We start from the raw sequence: 20,276 nt of genomic DNA, 5'->3' as shown, positions 1-20,276 counted from the left end.
GGTATTTATGTCATTTAAAAACAGGAATCTAATTCTCTTGCATAGTTTGAATCAACAAGTAAGTTTGCCAGTATTAAAATGCTTTCTAGCTTTTTATGACTTGCTCCAAGAACACTAAAACTAATGACTTTTGCCAACAATCATCACCTTATATGGCGCAGTCTGCATTTTAAAAGAACCGTGGAACGAATTTTCGCTCGCCTCACAGTTTCCCTTGCCTCAATTCTCGCCAAAAAGAAAAAGTTCGCCAAGCGCTGTTTGCTCTTCGCTTGCTCTATTATCTCTTCGCCTCGCTGTGCTTCTTCTCGCCAAATCGCTGCTTGGCCTTGATTTGCTTCTCTTCGCCAAAGAACTGTTGTGAAAAAAAAATGTCTAAAAATAGACTCAGCTCAAAATTGTTGTGACAACAAAGAATTATTGGAAAAAATTCAGTCTCTACAAGAACAAATGGAACTTATGCAAAATTGGATTAATATGGCACCTCCTCCTGCACCTCCCCTTTCTCAAACAGATCCAAATATTGCTACAATTCTTGCCATAATGATGGACACACAAAACCTACTATTGTACAGTTAAATAAATTCGCCAAATATTATCTAGATCGCTGCTACCAGTAAAACCGCAAATTCGATCACCATACTTGGAGGAGATGCCATTGACAACGCTAGCGCATGGCTTAAAGAAGTTGATAGAATAGCAACATTGGCACATTGGTCCGACGACCTGAAACTCACTAATGTTATCTCTTGCCTTGCTAGATCTGCAAAAAATTGGCAATTAACTGGAGGCAAAGCCTATAATGTTTGGACTGCATGGAAAGTTGTGTTCGCTTTGAGATTTAAAAGGTGCATTACGACGAAAGAATTTTTGACTCACCAGAGCGATCGTATAGTGAAGCACAATGGAAGCTTAGTCCATTATATAAATGCAAAAGATGCTCTCCTCAAAAAAGCTCCTTTCACTATTCCCCAAACTAATCGTTTTTCGATGATAATTGGCGACATCACAGAAGAAAAATGGCAGATCGCTTTAGCTACACAAAACTCAAAAACTGTAGAAGAATTGATTGACCGAGTTGTGCCACTTGAAGCTATTCGAGGGTTTTAAACAAGAACACCAATCCAACGAAAATTTCGAAACTCTGTCAAAACATTCCCATGCACAAGACATTGAGCACCATAAATACAATCCTGCCACTAATGATATTCCAAATATTACTTGCTGGCGATGTGGTCAAAACGGCCATGCTTCGTTTATGTGCAATTTACCGCCACCCCAACAAAGTTTACCCAGATCTCAATCCCGAAACTTGTCCCCTTCCGCTCAAGAGTACACAAGGCAAGCAAGCACTTCTCGCCCTTCAGTGCACTCTGCTGTTTTCAAAAATACTGCACCCAGTAATACTGCCAGCACAAAAAATTTAAATTCATATTGCAACAAAAATTGCAATTTGGCAACTGAAGTGTTTGAACCTACAATTACCAGTGAGGATAATTCTATAAATTACATTACAACTCATAGGAACAAACGTGCATTCCTGTTACTATAAAGCATAATGCTGAAGTTCAAACACTATACGATCCTTGTGCTGATATCACTGTCATTCATCTTTCTTGCGTTCCTGATGATGATGTTATTCATCCGTAGATAGATGGGCAATTCCAAGTTGTGGATAATGAAATAAACCCTATTGGATGGACTTCTTTAAATATCAAAGTAGGCAAGATTAATCACCTGATGCCCAAGGTCCGAATTTGCTCTCAACTTCCCTTTTTGCTCATTTTGAGATTCGATTGGCAGCAGCAAGTTCAAGCTACATATACTTATCACCCTAATGGGTCATTATGCTTCTCTATGCCAACTGCACTTCATGCATATGAGTGTTTCCACAAATGTAAACCTAGCATTAATTTCATCCATTCCAGTAAACTATTACAACCGCCATTAGAAAATGTTTTTCCCATAACAAAACCAAGTATCTTCCCTCCTCAAACTAAATTTATTCCTAAATCTGCAGGATTGTCTATGACACAACAATCTCTACTTGACGCTGTAAATGGACAACTTTTGAACATTTTTTATCATGATGATCTGGTGAAGAAGAGGAAGAACAAGAGGAGGCTGAACCAGAAGAAGAGGAGGAGGAAGAAGAAGAGACGGAAGACGTGAATAAACGCACCCCAGGCAAGCACTACGACTCTAAAATGGATGTAAATTCAGAGTTTCACACTATTTGCAGAAAAGAACCTGTCTTTACACCTTGCCACACTGAACGCATTTTGCAAAAATATGGAACCACAAAATCTTTGACACCGCCATATTCCCCTCAAGCAAATTGCATTGTTGAACGAGCTGTACTTTCATCAATCTTGAAAAAATGACTGACAAACATCCAGAAAAATGGAAAGAAATTCTGCCCAACACATTACTAACTATTAACACCACAAAGCAATGTTCTACGAAAATGTATGTGTTTCACTCTCTTTGTGGATATGAACTACGTCTTCCCCAAGAACTTCACATTGCAAGCTTTTTTGACGACACAACACGCGAAGATCAATTTGACCTTCTGACCCTAGTCAGGGCCGAATCCATAAGTAATGTGTACGAAACGCATTTGGCAAATACAGTCAAACCTATTTATCGTAACACCCAAATTTCACGACACTCTGAATGTCACGTCATTTTTTCAAAGGTCCGAACTTATGCCATATAATTTTAAGGTTAAGTGGCACCGGATTTTATGACAGTTTTTTCATGCAACTCCAGCTATGATGACGCTTCGAGCTGCTCAGATTGGATCAAATATTTCTTTGCAATTGAAAATGTTTAGTAAAATAATGAAGACATCTGGAAATGTTTGTTGTAGGAACTTTGAACTCTGACAAGAGATTTGACCAGGCATGACACCTTGAGAATGGTGAGGGGCGAGTAGATAAGTTCTGAAAGGTACAGGTTTCAGACTCTGACAAAAGCGACAATAGAAAGGAATTCAAAGCAGGTGGATTGTAATACTGGACGAGGGAAACAGCAAGAGAAGAGAAAGACCATAGCTACGTTAAGCTGTAGGTAGTCACAACAAGCTTCTCCCATAAGATAAAGAGATAAGGGGCTCCTCATTAAATTGAAAAGAGACACACAACTCTTAAAGTGGATAAAAGAATTAGAAAGGGTTTTTTCACCTTCAAAAGGTGGGGCTTAGCTGTCAAAATCTAATTAAATTGCAGACAAAAGTGAAAAGAGTTTTGAATTGGTTTCTTTCTTGATGGTAATTCCGTAGAAGGAGTGTGACAAATGTTATTCAAAAAGTTATCAAACATTTTATTGGAAAGTATTGTAGAATTGAAAAAATAAATAAATAAATAAATTAATTAATTAATAAAAAGTGAAGGTTTTTTTTTTCAAATAATTTTTGTTATATTCACCAATAACTCAAATTTTCATTAGTTAAATCTAATTAAAAAAATAAACAGCATTAATTTCTTCATTAAATCTAATTTTATGGTTAAATAATGTTTAACTATAAATTTTATAAACTATTCCGGTTATGACGTTGCTCCGGCTATGATGACACTTTATTGACAGTCCCAAAGGTGTCGTGATAACGAGGTCTGACTGTACACGCAAATTTGATCTCCATCGTCCTCTGGATTCCTTTAAGCCAGGAGATCTCGTTTTATATGACTGGCCGAAACAAAGAGATCATAAACTCTCTCCAATTTTTAAGGGACCATTTCAAATTGTTGGTCCAGTTGGGGCCGTATGCTACAATATCAGAAACATCAATCTGCAAAATATTGTACATGTGCAACATCTTCACCCCAACTACTTGTGGGATTTTCCACCCATCGAGGAAAACGACAGCTCGGAGGAAGAGGGCAAACAGGACTACTATGACCTGTGACGTGGTCGTTGCCCACCAGACAGATTTGGACAACATGTTTCTTTTTTTTTTTTGTTTTATATTTAAGGTTCAATTTTAAATTTAATTGCAACTAAATGTAATATTGAGCAGGGCCGAATATAAGGTCTGAATTTCATTATTTATAAAATTTGTATTTGAGTGGCAATACTCAGTTGTTGATAATTGAATAAAAATGTTCGCAAGCATATTGCTGCATAGGATTTTGAAGTTGTTTCTTAACTATCGCAAAGTTAGTATTTTGCAAGTGTTTGTTATTAATTAAATGTTTTTTATATAAATATCAGTTTCCACATCATTTCAATCTTTTCATCATCTTATATGCAGTAACTGGGTGTCATCATCAAGCTGTTGGTATATGATTGTATTTTTTTTATTGTTTAATGGCTGTAAAATCTATGTAAGCAATTCTTTATTATGTTTTGCATAATCCATGAAAATAATCCCAAGAAAAATAATTAAAATCTCACCCTTATAATTTCATAATGTTTTGATTGTAACATATGTTACAATTCATGAAAAAGTGAGACATGGATATGCTTTGGTATTGCGTCAAAAAAATTCTGGGGCCGAGATACAGGTCATTCAAGATGGAATCCCAGGCATCATTTTTCACTTGCAATCTTCAACAAAACCTTTAAAGTGTTTTATCTCTAAAGCGGTAAGCATATTTTTTTATGGTTTGTTTTATTTAAAAGGTGATATTTTTTTTTGCTGAAAAAGATATGCACCATTTTAAAATATGTATTTAATTTTTCTTTTTAATCTTTTGGAGAAAAAACCCTCGCTTTTTAAAATTTTTTCTCAAAAATGCCGATTTAAAAAATGTTTATTATTATTATTTTTTTTGCTGTTAATATGTATCATTGAGAACTACATTGCTTGAAATAGGCAGCTTCCACTCTTTCATTTAAGAGGTTTAGAGACTTTTTAAAAAAAAAATGAGGTTCTTTCAGGAACTGTATCTTTGAAGGTAGACTTGAAAATTCAAAATTCTATTTAGCAGCAAGTGAACAGAAGATACTTTAAATTTAGTTATACATCCCTATTTTCATTTTTAGTTGCTTCATCCAGGAATTATATATTTTTTATAAAAACAAGAGCAGTCTTCAGCCAATTTGCTAGGCAACCTTTCTTTACACGTAACCTCTCTGCGTAATGCCATGAGATTCATTTAGCATAGCTTCTTCTGTTTTCTCAAAAATAAAATAGGATAAAAAGGAAAAAAGTGTATGTAACTGAAATAAAAGTGTCTTCTGATAGCTTGCTACTAAATAAAATTGTGAATTTTCTAGTCTGAATTTACAAGATTTCCTGAAAAATCATTTTTTTCAGATGCTTCTGAAACTTGCGGAACAAAAAAGTAGAAGCTCTCTTTTTCAGGGAATGTAGTGCTCAGTGGTATCGTTAAATAGTAAAATAAATAAATAAAAAGATAACCTTAATGTAAAACAAACCTCAGCAAAATATGTCGTACCATTCCAGAGATGAAGAATTCTAAAGATTTTGTTGAAATTCGCAAGTGAAAAATGATGTCCAGAATGCCATTTTTGACAACCTGTATCGCCCCATGAATTTTTTCAGAAAAGCCAAAATATGCCCGTATTTTACTTTTTCATGAATTTTAGCATATCTTACATTCAAAAAAAAAAAAAATTCCAAGGCCATTAAGGTAACTCTCCTGTCTGAATTAACATGGATTCTACCTTTATTATATTTTTTTGATTCTGCTTTCTTTGTGTATTTTTGTGGTGAAACAAGAAGTAAGAGATCATTTGAAAATATGTGAAAAATGGCAGTGTTTTAGTAATTTGCTTGGTTATTCAAGCTGATTTACTGCAAGAAATAAATAATACCTTTATGCAAAAAGGTATATGATGAATAACTATGTTTTGACGCAAAAAAATAGCAGATTACTGCATACACGTGTTTTGAGGTTTCAGGGAACCTCATTTTCATTGCAAATAGTGAGCTTTTGGATGAAAAGACATCCATTAAATCCTTTTACTGGATGGACTTTTAATATCGTACTTTGAGTTTCAGATCCATGATAATTGTCAACTTCTTTATTTTGTTTCTAACAGTTATGCCAAGATTTTTTTTTTGTTTTGCTTTGTCTTACTATCTATCACATCGGTTAATTTGCTGTTTGAATGCCAAATTCTCAACATTTATTTCAAATATCATTTTACTTAACATACAATTCGTCTCTAAATCTTAGTCTGCTTTTTCTAATCCAATTATCTCAATATTTTTTCACAAAACTGCAATTTTTATATAATGTAGGAGGAAATTAAAATTTTGCTATCGTTTTAATGTGAAACAAATGCTTAATTGAAAACTCATTTTTTTGATAAAATATTAATTCAATCAGCATTTAAATTTTTTTTATTAATTTTTTGTTTCAGGTACAATAAATTATATAAGGGAAAATCAAGATTCAAAAAAGATGGCTTAAGTAACCTAAAATATAAACGATTAGATATAGTCCTTAAAAAATTATACACATGGGTGCTGGTTGAGATAGAACCCATTAAAAAGTAGTGTTTTCAAATTTGGTAAGTATTATGATTAAAATTTTTTACTCTCCATTTCATGTTAAGTCTGCCGTGCTAAGCACAGATGTGGTATCTGCACATTTTATCAAAATTGAGTTATTGTCACCAGGTAGTCGTTAGTAATTTAATTTACCTAAATCTCAAGTTTTTTGGCGATTTGTTAACCCAAAATATTAAAAAAAGCTTTAAGAAAAAAGTCGTAAACTGCAAATTTGCTTAGTTTGCTAAGGCAATTTGAACGTAAGTGACAAATACTGAGCCTTTAAAGTAGTATCTGTGCAGTTACCACTTTTTTCCTTAGTAATTTGTAGATACGACCTTTATACCTTAGTAAAGCAGCATATTTAATAATGTAGCATTTTATTGTAACACAGAATATTAAAATTAGTTTACCATTGAATAGTTGATACATGTTGATAATAAAAACTAATACAACTTTGCATAATTGTTAAAGTAAATAATAAATATTCAGCTTTTTCTATTTAAATGTTTTTTTAAAATGCAAATTCTAAAAATAAAATGCATGTAAAATATTCATATCTAATTCTTTCATGCAAAATAAATGCATTTCATTCTACGGCTAGTAATGTTTTTATTTAAGTATCGTCTGCTGCCAAAATTACCTCTATGCTCGGTAAAAATGAATCTAGAAAATAAACCATTATAAAAAAAAAAACACATTCTTTGAATATAAAAAACAGAAAATTGTTATGGATTACAATTTTAAATGTCCGGAGTTTTGAAAATGGTATAAAGAAAGATAAGTATAAGTATAAATAAAGATAAGAGGTATAAGTAAAAAGATTAGAAAATTACAAAATGTTGAGCAGCGTGGCTTGGGTGATATCTAGTTACAAGAATCCAGGATTGATGAGGAAAATTTAAATAAATTGTTAGTTTACTGTTGAAAGCTATAATTGACTCTTATTTTGCTTATTTTTTCATTATAATGTCTGCCAAAGTTTCAACTAGCTTCCCACAATTGTGTCGAAATTCTTATCAAAGAAATTCAAATTTTATGAATTTCAATATTTTTGAAGAATTGACTCTTTGGCTGCTGCTCACATGCCAGTGCCTGATGCTGAATAGTTATTTATAAGCGTACAAGTTAGAGTTTACAGGGTTCAGTCATTAGTCAGGCAGAAAATGTTATGGATCTGGGTATCTTAAAAAATCAGGACTTCAAGTTTAGTCAACAGTGCAGCATTGCAAGTAACAAAGCCAGCAGAATGCTTGGGTTTATCAATAGATCTATTTTAAACAAATCTAAGAAGGTTCTTCTGCCTTTATATGGGTCATTCTTCAAAAACGTGTAAATTTTCTGTCACAAGCCTTTTACAGTGAAAATTTTAAAAAACAATTCATTTAACAATGATTTTTAATTTCATCAAATATATATCTATTTAAACCTGCCAACAATGTTTTAATAATTATTTTTATTTTAGTATACTTTTGGTTCACAACATGTGAATTCTCACCTCCGTGGCATATCACACACCTTGTGTGACTGTTTATGTTGCTTAATAACTTGTTTAATTAAAAGTATATACTTATTTATAGATTATTCCTTTCAAAAATGTCTCAAATACTAATTGTTTAAGTATATTTAATTTTTTAATATTGTGTTTTAGTTCGTTTTAGTAGGATAAGAAGTCATGTCACACAAGAAATTCTCACCTCTGTTACATAAACACAAAATGCCATTCCTCATTAACACGTGGCAGTAATGGCATCAAATTTTATTTTCCATGATACAAAGGAACCCCCTTGTATATTTTCAGCCTTAGTTGAAGTTGTGTGGAAAAACAAGAAGATTTTGCTTTAAAAACGTAGTATGGTTATTCTGGCTTCTCACCTCCCTTAACTTGAATTTCAGGGATGTAAATTAATGTAAAAAAAGAAATAAACATGTTTTCATATGCTTGACATGTGTAGATTGTAGCAACAAAGAAAGAAAAAATTGTCTAAATCGTGTATCTATTAGGCCTATATTAAAATTCCTCACCTCCGTGACAGACCTTATCAATGTCATTATTTCTGAAGTAAAAATAAATGATGGAGGGGAAATAATCAATAACAGGCATTCTGCCAAAATTATAAATTGCCAGCATATCCTCAAATTTAATAAATACTGTTTTTCAACACACTTTTGAAACTACTAATTAAGCTATACTTTAATTAAAAGAGCTTAATATTGTATTCCCACTAATCATTAAAATAACTGATTTTTTTGTACAATAAACAAAATTACTACTTTGATATTGAATTGGCCTCAATTTTTAAATATTAAAAGTTTTTTTCTTTTTTTTTTACTTCCGTGAACAAGACTTTTTTTTTTTTTTAAATTTATGAGTAAAGTACTTGGAACTTAGCTGGGCCATTGTTTATGGTTACTTCTTGTAAGTAACACTTTCATGTAAGAATGAAAAAATAGAAAACAAAGGAAAAATGTTTGCATTCAAAAGTTGCGTTTTCTGGAGAATGACCCATATAGGAGTTTAGTAAGACCTCATTTGGAGTATACTGTTCAATTTTGGTCGTCTTATCTGAAGAAAGATATTTCTGTGTTGGGAAGGATTCAAAGATGGGTAATTAGACTAGTAAGGGGAATTTCAGATTTAGATTATGATACCAGACTTAATAGACTTAATATGTATAGCCTGGAGCAAAGGAGAGTCAGATGGGACATGATTATTTAAATTTATCAAGATAAAAGATGTTAATGGATTAAATTTTTGCACTGAAAGCAGGAGGAGGAGTCATTGTTTTAAGCTATTTAAATCTCAGGCTACCTTGGAAATCAGGAAAAGCTACTACTTTAGTAGGGTGGTGGGCACTTGGAACATCTTACCGGAAGAGGCGGTAATGAGCAGGGGAGGGGGGGGGGGTGGATAGCATAGATCTTTAAAAGGAATAGATATGCCTTTCTCCTACAGTGCAGCGTATTTCGCCCGAAGAAAGTGGGGTCATCCTGATTCTTCCAAGAATCATGTGATCAAGGGACATCGTATCTCCCTCTTCTCAGGCAACAATGACATAACAATGCGAAGAGTAGTTAAAAGTCTAGGATTGCCTGAAGATTTTCATTATACTAATGTGAGAAATCTCCATCTGTTTGAAGCTGAGATTTTCTAGTGAACGAAGATTTGATGAATGCGATGCTAGTGCCAATCTTATTCAAAAATTTAAAGACTTTCTGACTAACAGAAATCTTTCTGCTAAAGGCAATTAAAGTCCCTCGCAGAGTCAAAATTTTGAGTATTTTAAACAATTTACTGCACATGCGGAGCATTATATTAAGTTACTGAAAACAAGTGATTTAAAATTAATTATAGGATGTCTGCGAAAAACTAGATTTTTAGGTTTCATAATTTCTATGAAAACTGCTGGGAATATATAAAAAGGATGTAAGTGCCCGATTTCCAGTTCTAAACTACATAATGACTTATTAGCTTAATCAGGATCACCTTGAAACGTTTTTCAGTGCGATTGGTCCTGACATGGATTCAAAAATAATCGTCGGAGAATTTCAAAGTGCCAAAAAAAAAAAAAAAAAGGTTATTAATTTATACTGAAATTAAAGAATTCAGTTTTTCAAATTGCGCTGATTTTGACAACCTTCTAATTTGAAGTGTAACAAAAATGCTTTGAAAGAATGCAACTTTTCTTCCGCAACTTGCGTTCTGTTGTGAACTGCGACGACTGTAAAGCAGCCTTAACTACAACAAACCAAAAAACATGATTAATAAAATTTAAGAATTTTGGGACATATTCAAGTATAAGAGCTTATTGAAACCATCGAAAGATGTCTATTTATGCTGAACATCCGACTGTGTTAGTCGAGAATGTGAAAGAGTTTTGGAAATAAAACACAAAAATATAATGGTACTCAGGACACAAAAGCTATGGAAAACATTTCGAATTATGTTTTTCTAAATTTAAATGAGTGTATGTTAGAAACAGAAGCAGCAGATAATCACGTTAACAAGTTTATAAAATTAATCAGTTTTAAATATTTAAGCATTAGAATGTATAATGCAGTTAATTCATACAGTGAAATTAATTCACAAAAACCAATATGTGGGAGACGAACAAAATTAATACTGTTTAAGGGAGAGTAATCACTAGTTTTCTTCGCCCTTGATTTTAAATTGTCAGAACTATCATTTTGTGGAACAAAAAAAGAAAAAAAAAAAAAAAAGAAGAAGGAAAGGGGAGAGGGGAGGGGAGTCAAACTACCATTCATGTAGTTTATAATTGAGCTGAAAAGTAACAAATGAATTTATTTTCTGAGCACTTAGAAAAAAAAAAAAAAAACTGAAGTTGACTAAAAATCATGAACAAACCAAAGTTAGTGTTTGGTTAATATATTACTGGGGTGTAACGCATGCAAATACTGTTTAATTAAATCAACTGATATTCGATTCTATTTACATTTGTATTTCTAATTGATTTAGGGTTTTATGAAAAATTGTTGCTCTGACTTCAAAAGTTGTGGAAAAAGTACGCGTTGGATCTATTTATCTGTATTTGAAAAAGTTTATTTAAATAAAATAAAATTTAGAAGGTTAATTTTTGTTCAAGATTTTTTTCTTTTATATTTAACATTGAAGACGTCTGTTTATGCTTAGTATTTAAGTCACTTGAAAGAAAGTTTAAAAGCTTATGCGTCTGCACATAAGTTATGATCGGAAAATATCTAATACTCTATTCCATCAAAAAGCTGCCATTTTGTCCTGCATTTCATTAAAAAGTGAGAACTTAAAAAGGTAATAAACAACATTTTTTGCTAAAGTACAAGCATACATTTGTGATTTCTTAAGCAAAAAAATTTTGTTCATTCCACCTTTTAATTATTACTTTTAATGAAACAAACATATAAGCTGTCACGTGCGGGCAAAGTGTCCAATTTTTCCGCAATTGCACTTTTACTTCCCTTAATTGTGCAAATAATCGTGACAAAAAGAAATTCTCTTCAATAAGGGAAAGAGTTTCTTGTGAGGGATGTCCCATGATCACGTAATGTCCAACGGGGAGTGTTGACGTTCGCTCTGAGGAGAAAAACGGGGAGAAGGCACATCTACTCTATTTTAAGATCTATGGTGGATAGCCATTGATCTTCTTTGGGACTAGTAAACTGACTAGGACCAGCCTAGCTGGGCTCAGAGCCTGTTGCTGGTCATCACATTTGTATTTGCATTGCAAATTTTTTTTTTATAAATAGCATCCTTTGTAAACCCTTTGGGGAAAAAAGGCAAGGTATAGGCAGCGAATGTGTTAAGAACGTTATATAGCTGTTCTGGGTCAAAAATCTGATCAGAAATCTGTAAAATATCGTAGAAATCATTTAGAAATGGCTCTATTAAAATGATTTCAAAGGTCAACATTTGATGATTTTGGTAAGAACGTTATATAGCTGTTCTAGGTCAAAAATCTGATCACAAATCTGTAAAATATCGTAGAAAATATTTAGAAATGGCTCTATTAAAATGATTTCAAAGGTCAACATTTGATGATTTTGGTCTCAGTAGTCTTATTTTGGAATTTTAAACAGCAATGTGCTTGAGCGTTGGGTTACTCTGACTTTCTATGCGGGTACTACTGGTCAAAATATATTTTACTGTTAACTACTAACCTGTAAAAAATAATCTAGTTTTAACTAATTGTGAGCTGCTTTTTACTGGGACTATAACTATTCTTCAAAAGTAGTTAACTAATCCTCAGCTACTCTATTTCATTCCACAGCATATTTTGTTATGCAATTTAAAATATTTTTCTTAAAACATCAAATAATTGTTATAGCTCACCAGGGATATTACTTTGCATGTAAGGCTTAGTGGTAATGCTTTGCACATCTATGCCACACATCAATTCCCTGGTTGAAGACCGTCGACTCGGTCCTTCACCCCTTTGGTGGATCGATAAAATTATAAAATTAGTACCAACTGTGCTTTGGAATTATATTCTGGCATTACCGCCTTTGACTGACCTCCTAATTAGAGCAACTGCTGTGCACTCCAGAATCCTTACTCACAAAAAAATGATATGGGCGCAGTAGGCCTTGGTCCTATGGGCTGTTGTGCCACTGAATTTAGTTCATTGCTTTGCTTAGACAAAATTTTTGTCTTAATTAAAACACTTGTAAACCTAACCATGGCTAGAAATAAAATTCATTATTATTTGACTTAAACGCAATTATGAAATCCTATTTTAGAGGGTTTTTTTGTCTCAAATTATTGCAGACTAAGGATGTTTAGCAGCTTGGAACTTCAGAAAATCATCTTGGATCAAAATTGTAAAAATAGGGATATTTTTAAATAAAAATTAACTATCATGTAAAATTTATCACACAGTTCTTGCAAACTAGAAAGTGTACCTCATATACTTGAGTATAAGTCGACTGCCGTGTTTTTGAGAAGAAAATCGGTAAAAAATCGAAAGCCCCCATGTTGAGCGCCCACCATCTAGAAAAAATCAGTTAGACTTTGCCTCAATTTTTGAAAATAAGCGTATTAAACAGAAGGAAAATGAAATATAATATGTATTTTATTTTCACTCCTTTATAACAGGTTTATGGTCAAATACATGCAAGTTTTATACTTTTCAAAAGAGAGTTCATTTTTGCGATCAGAGTGTTTGTAAAGTGTTCGTTTTTTGAGATTAGGATTTTTTTGTATTGTTGCTTTTATTTTTATTTGATATCAGTAAAATTTAGTGTTTGAGTTTTTTGCATTAATTGGTTTTATCAGTACTTCCACACAAATGGCTATCAAGGAAAATCGCCAATCCAGCATTTTCGGTTCTTTCGAAGTTGTTGGCTTTTTGATGTAATTATTTATTTCTCACAGTTAGACCATGTAAAATTATATCAGAATGTGTGGTTATTTACTTCTGTACCTTAGTAACAACTAGATTCACATCAGAATAAATTTTTGACAGAAATAATACCATTCTTGTTAAAAATATTTAAAGGCTAGTTTGAGTTCAAATCTACATTATTAGCATTGAGCTACCTAATCAAGCAGTAAGAACACAAAATCTGAAGGCTTTCCCGACTTTGGATTAGCTTAATAAACATAACATGTAGCTTATGGAATGAAGGTTTTATAAGAAGAAAATTAAGCTGATAAATTCAAGTATTTTAAGGAAACAATAAGAACTGCATTCTGATTCACGATGCAATCCATTAAAATATGATCTGTATTATCATTGCAAAACATTTTTTCCCCTGAAGAATAGCCTATGTTTAAAAGTAGACTGAAAAAACCCAACTTTCATCCCTCCCAAAACAAAATCAAAGAAAGAGAATTCAAAAATTCAATTTGCAAAGCAATTAAATCATTTTCAAAATTTGCAATTTTCTTTTGGATTTCCCGAATCAGCTTTACAGGTACAGAAAAAGGGCAAATGGTCCAAAAACCTGTACTTCTTCCAGTTAAGACTACAAAATCTGTTAATTTGAAACTTAATAAATAATTAAATGAGCCAAAATAAAATGAAATAACTGATGAAGGACCCGTTAAAGCAAAAGTTAAATGACAAATACACTAACTACCAATAAGTATTCGGACACCTATGCAAATGTCGATATCTGCGGTCCTAAGGTACGTCACGGCCTTTGTCGGTATATATCGTGTAGGAAACAGCATCGACTTTAGTCGCATGCAAGATGTCTCGCAGTTTGGAGCTCTCTGATTTCGAGAAAGGTATAATTATCAGGTATCCCAAATGCAGCCGATCCTTAAGGGTCATTACTCGCGATCTGAAGTACCCAAAATCGACAGTGGCCTATGTGATTAAGAAGTGAAAGGTGAGCGGTCATTGTCGGAATTTGCCCCGCGTCGGCAGACCAACGAAACTGGGAGATAGAGACCGACGAGTGCTGTCCAGAGAAATTTGGAAGACCCGCACCCAACGGATGGCCCTCATCCACGAGGAGTATTAACAGGCATGCGGGAGTATTATCCACTATAATATTAAAATCTGTTCGCGTCCGTCTGTCTGTCTGTCTGAAGATCGATCTCCTCGAGAACCGCTGCGAATCGAGAGTCGAACCAATCTCGTAATTGTACGAATTTAATTAGCGGAGATATTAATTAAAACGTTAATTAACATAACGTTATTCAGGAATTTTTATTTCTTTCCTGTTGCCATTTTGCGAATGAGCAAATAAAATTCTAATAATTGTTTTAAAAGAGATTTTTTTGGCTGCTGTCCAAATCTTAAAACAACGTTTCCATCCAGAATTTCATTTCAAATTAGTTTAAAATTGGTTGCTCTATTCGGATATAGCCTTTATTTTATCGTCTGTCCTTTTTTTATTTTTTACATTCAACGTTCTTAACTTTTCCTCACATAAAAGTTGTTTCTTTAGCTATGTTTATTGATTGTAGTGTAAGTTTATCATTCACCGGCCTCATATTTTGATGCATTAGGATGTGCGACTAATTATGTTTATTTTGTTGAACTTTTTCCCGTTACTTGGGTGAGTTTTCGAATTGCAATAACTTTCTTTTTCTTTCCTGTTTCTATTTTTGAAATACAGTTTGTATCGTTAAAAGAACATGTTAAATTAAGCTTGTTTGGATTTCTTTAAGTGAAACAGAGTTGAACAAAAAAATTGTTTTTAAGGATTTTAACTAAAGCTATCTTGGAATCTGATGACTTGGTATTTAATTAATGCTTATTGGTATTTATTTAGTCTTGGTGCTTTAGTTTCACATAATCAATCAAAATGTGTGTGTCATTTTATGTAAAAAGATGATCGTAATTGTACATAAATATTTCAGATATAGTCTATCAGATTTAATTCAGTTTAAAGTGACCAGAAATTATAGTTGATAATGCATATATTTTCATCTTTTGTGCTTATTGAAAATACTCATAACTTGTATCATTGATAACTATGATTAACGTTAAAGAGAATTTTGACAAAAATATGCTCTACTGGTGTTTTACAAACCTTGCATTACGCGTATTTATTTACTTCTTAGCGCTTTAGAAACTGATGTCAGAGTAATACAAAAACATCAATTGGACATCTCTTTTATTTTTTAAGTAGCCCGTGCAACGCCGGGCACGCAGGCTAGTTTCATATAATAAAATCCGTAAGGAAGCACTTCTGCTTGTTTTTCACCGTCGTGCTGCTGCCCATAAGCCTTTGATCACAAAGCCTAACCGTGCTGCTCGGTTAATGTGGTGCAAAGCACATCGAAATTGAACCGTAGATCAGTGGAAACAAGTTCTTTGGAGTGACGAATCAAGGTTCACCCTTTACCGTTCGGATGGCAGGGTCGGAGTCTGGCATCTACCTGGAGAACGTCTCCTGCCAGAATGCATTGTGCCAACAGTCAAGTTCGGCAGAGGTGGAATTATGGTCTGGGGGTGTTTCTCCTGGTATAGGCAGGGACCCTTGGTCCCCATTCATGGTGAGCTCAACTCCAATGCCTACTGCACTATTTCGGTTGACAATATGGTTCCTACGTTGTGGCAGTTTTACGGGTTGAACCCCTGTTACTTTCAGGACGACAATGCCAGTTGTCATGTTTCGATGTTAACCAAAGCTTGGTATGGTGCCAATGGAGTTCATCGAATGAATTGGCCTGCCCAGAGCACAGACCTGAACCCTATCGAGAACCTCTGGGACGAGTTGCATCGCCGAATTCAGGGGTGCACTCCCCGTGCAAAATCGGTGAAGGAACTTCTATTTCTTTTAAAAGCTGAGTGGAAGAAAATACCACTAGCTGTCATACAAAGACTTGTGGAAAGTATGCCCCGGAGGGTTCACGCTGTAATTGCCTCTTGTGGAGGCTCTACCAACTATTGATTTTGAATAAAGTTAGTTTTTTTTTCTATCACAGGTGTCCAAATACTAATTGGTAGTCAGTATTAAAACTGCTTTGTGCTATAAAATATTAATATTATGAAAAAATAACTAGTATTTTTTGCACTAATGAAGGGTTTCCTTTGCTGCATTTATTTATTTATTTTTTTTTTAGTTTCTACTTTATTTATATATATATTTTTCATTCTATTCACATTTTTGCACAAAGCAATTTTTATTATTTTTCATTTAACTGACTCCTATGACTTTCTTTTGCTCAAGGAAATATTTTAGAATGTTAAGCTTTTTACGCCTGGAATCTTGGCCTGGAAATTTGAAAATCTATCTGATATTGTAACTTATCTTTGGATCCCACCAATATTGGCACAAACGTCTTCATGTCAAACTTCTTCAATGTGATGCATTAAGTTATTAATTATATATTTTTTAAAATTGGAAAGAGCATTTAACTTTTAGTATTTGTTTTTCAAATATATGTTTTTGTAACTTTTGTACAATTTTAAAGTAATTAGTTTTTTCTTTTCAACTGATACATGATGAGTTTTCTTTCAGGTGGCATATGATGAGTTTCTAATATGGATGGTGAGTTTCCAGAAATAATTTAAAATGAAAATACCATGGAAGTTACTAGTGAGGTTTAACTTTGCTCAACCTTTATGTTATTGTCTTGCATTGAATTTTTCTGGTTACACATTTATAATCACATATTTCCTTTTCTCCTGTGAGTACAACATATTTGAGTATTGTGTTGTTGAAGCTGGATCCTTAAAGCAGTAGTTAATGAAGATCACAATTATATTATCTTGTAAAATGTTTTATTGTGCTCTATTCTTTGCTGAAAGACAATTAGTCTTTCAAATACTCTAAAAAAAAATTAGTTTCTTAACATTTATGAATGATAACTTGTGCATTATTGTCAGAATCAAAAAATTATTTGTATGATGTTAAAAAAATAGGTTTTTTTTAATCGTGTCATTTTTCTCTGATGAATGTTTATTCCATTTTCAAAACTGTATTATGTAAAATGAAATATTTAACCTTAGTTTTATTTAAACACTTGTTTGAACATTTTCACCTGTTACAATTGTTGATAAGATGCTGTGCTTACTGCATTTACCTTGTTATCAATTCATTGTTGCTTATTTAGAAACATGAGCCTTGTTATTTATTGAGTATTTAAGTACATGAAACTTTAGAGGTTATTTATGTAGTCAAATTCAAAGTTTAATTTTTCTTTCTTACTATTTTGAACCAGCAGTTTGCATTGTTTGAATGTTGAGTCATTCCATTTCAAATCAGGCAGGAGTGTATGAAAAGTGTTATATGACCATCACCGATTTTTTTTTTTTGGAAAAAGTTACAACTAAGAAGCATATGAAATATCCCAATAGGATTTTGCAAGAAACAATTATTTTCTTCAGTTACAGCCTTCTAAAATTCTGCACAAAAATCGCCATTTTGGAAAAATCCAACAAAATGCTAAATTTGAAATGGAAATCTCCATTATTTCAAAGTATTTCACCTATTTGAATAATTATTTTTTCTAAAAATAAATAAGGACCTATATATCATCTAATCATTGCTTCTGGATATTTAGTTGGGTTTATTGATATTGAAAAAAAAAAAAAAAAAGAAATTTTTGTGGAGAAACTGCATTTTTTCTGATTTTATGATTTTATTTCTACATGAAAAAAATATTTTTTTTGCTAAATAGAGATGCCAGTGTAAAGCCCTCATATGATGGTTTTATAACCTATTTTATTATGATCCTTTGATTCATACAGTCTTGGAAATAAAATTTCAAATTTTGAAAATTTTCAAAAATAATTTTTGAAGAGATTACTCAAAAAACCCATTTTTTAAAAATCTAAAAATTGGCTCATTTGAACCCCTTTCAATCCCTAATAAGTGGATATGCACCAAATCCTGTGTTTTTTTTTTGCAGGAAATGTTTTATGATTTTTTGTGAGGGACCTTATCGCCCATGGCATGCATGTAAAATGAAAATGCCTTTTTTTTCATTAGCTATAAACCCAACTAAATTTAAAAAACAATGTCTAGATTATACATAGGTCCAAATTTATTTTTAGAAAAAAATATTCAAACAGGTTTATAACCTTTGAAATAGTATCCATTTCAAATCAAGTGTTTTGCTGGTTTTTGGCAAGATGGCCGATTTTGTGCAGAATTTTAGAAGGCTGTAACTGAGGGGAAAAAAAATTGCAAAATAATTTTGGGACATTTCGTATGCCTCTTAGTTGTAACTACTGTAATTTTTTCAAAATAATTGTTGATGGTCATGTGATCGGCCTTGCCTGATCTGAAATGGAATGGCTCTGCAATCCTTTCAAATTGATGCTTATTAAAACTGCAGTGATTTGTAGTTCTCCTGTATCTTAGAAACAGTATTATGAATCAACTGTGTACTTTGAAAGTTGGATACTTAAGAGAGTCGAATAGATTCTTTTAAGAGACTTTGCAAGACCTCTTAAAGAGAAAAATTGATAAAAGAAAAAAACACACTTTGTTTTATAGTTAGGGCTGCTTAGTTAAACTTTTAACAATAACCCAAAAAGACTAACTCATACTTTGTAAAATTGTAACTCCTAAAACAGTGGGATAAGTTTCTGGAAAAACTTTATACCAGTGTTTAGTTTCTCAGGTAGGACAGTTATGATAGTTTGATTCTATACTGCGGTGAAGAAATATGGTGCTTGTCTTGCAAAACTTCGAAGTTCCTATGCTGAAGTGAATTTTCTGAAATGAAAATAATGAATACAGTTCTTGGAGGACAAAAGTGCAGATAGAATGCAGTTTAGGAAAACTGTTATTAATTGCTTAACATTTTCTTTATGGTGTTTGTGCATAAGTTGTCCCCCCCCCCCCAAAAGAAAAGAGATCTTTATTTTTATAACCCTATAAGTATCATATTAAAATAGATCCCCCTTCCGGAATATGATAGCTTTGTTAGAATGAGTTTCATTTTACTGTAAACATTTAGCAAAATTAAGAATGGCAACTAGGGTGCTTCGAAAAAAAAAAAAAAAAAGGTTTTTGGAATTTATTTCTTCTTACCCTTCAATTCTTTTATGCTATTTATATGCATAATTTATTAAACAGTTTTTCTCAGTTGAATAATATTTAGAGGCCGTGCAACACAATGGAATTCAGTTGAAACTTTTGAAGCAATTTAGACAAACAAAGAATAATTTTAAATGCCAGTATCCAAAATATTACATCCAAAAGGGTGTATTTTCAAAAGTGTAATGACTCTACAAGGTGAATAGACTCTGATCAGTTTGAAGAAAAAACCCCAATTGCTATAGGGCCAATATAAAACTGACAGAAGGGCTACTTTTATAGAAGTCGCTTCGTTAAATAGTGTGGGTCAAAATGTGGAAGATTTTATACTTATTCATTCATCTTTATGACGGCAAAGGCAAACTATTTGCTTCCAACTGGCCATTAACATTAAAAAATCCTTTCAATTTATGGCTGTAGCCACCTTGATGGTTGGATGGCAAATTAAAGAAAAACCTATCCAGAAACCCCCCAATTGGCAACTAGTGATAATATGTAAGAAATATTCTCCATGATGTTAGGTTGTGTAACGCTTGCAAGGGATTCTACGATTTATAATTGCAAAATGGGACTTTCCGCAATTGCATACTGGGCAGATGCTTGAGAGCACTTGAGGTCATAAGAATATGGGCAGTCGACTAGAAATGACCAGGAAATCCTAAGCAAATAGCAGGATAACATTTTATGGAATATTTCTTGACTATTATTCAATAGGAACGGCAAATTAGCTGCTCTTGTAAAAATGTGTTTGATTGATGAGAAGTGTGAACAAGAGAAACGGGAATTCCATTTGATTACATAATATGAGTACCAATCATAGATGAACAAAAATTGAATGCTTTTAAATTACAACTAAGAGATAAAAATTGCT

At 32.6% G+C, this 20,276-nt stretch overlaps 1 protein-coding gene across 1 annotated transcript in view; it reads left to right on the top strand.

Annotated features, from left to right (window-relative positions):
• The window catches only part of LOC129231625 (beta-1,4-N-acetylgalactosaminyltransferase bre-4-like), a 50,220-nt gene extending 33,217 nt beyond the window's left edge, over window positions 1–17,003 (top strand). The window contains exons 6-7 of the mRNA XM_054865991.1: window positions 6,331–6,480; window positions 16,877–17,003. Coding sequence (XP_054721966.1) covers window positions 6,331–6,466 — 136 coding nt within the window. The 3' untranslated portion in view covers window positions 6,467–6,480; window positions 16,877–17,003. The remainder of the gene's footprint in view (window positions 1–6,330; window positions 6,481–16,876) is intronic.
• Window positions 17,004–20,276: the final 3,273 nt, after the last annotated feature.

The sequence above is a fragment of the Uloborus diversus genome, chromosome 10 (genome assembly GCF_026930045.1).
Source record: "Uloborus diversus isolate 005 chromosome 10, Udiv.v.3.1, whole genome shotgun sequence".
Classification (NCBI taxonomy): Eukaryota; Metazoa; Arthropoda; class Arachnida; order Araneae; family Uloboridae; genus Uloborus; species Uloborus diversus.
The sequence above is the reverse complement of the archived record's forward strand: the minus strand, read 5'-3'. Positions and strand labels throughout refer to the sequence as shown.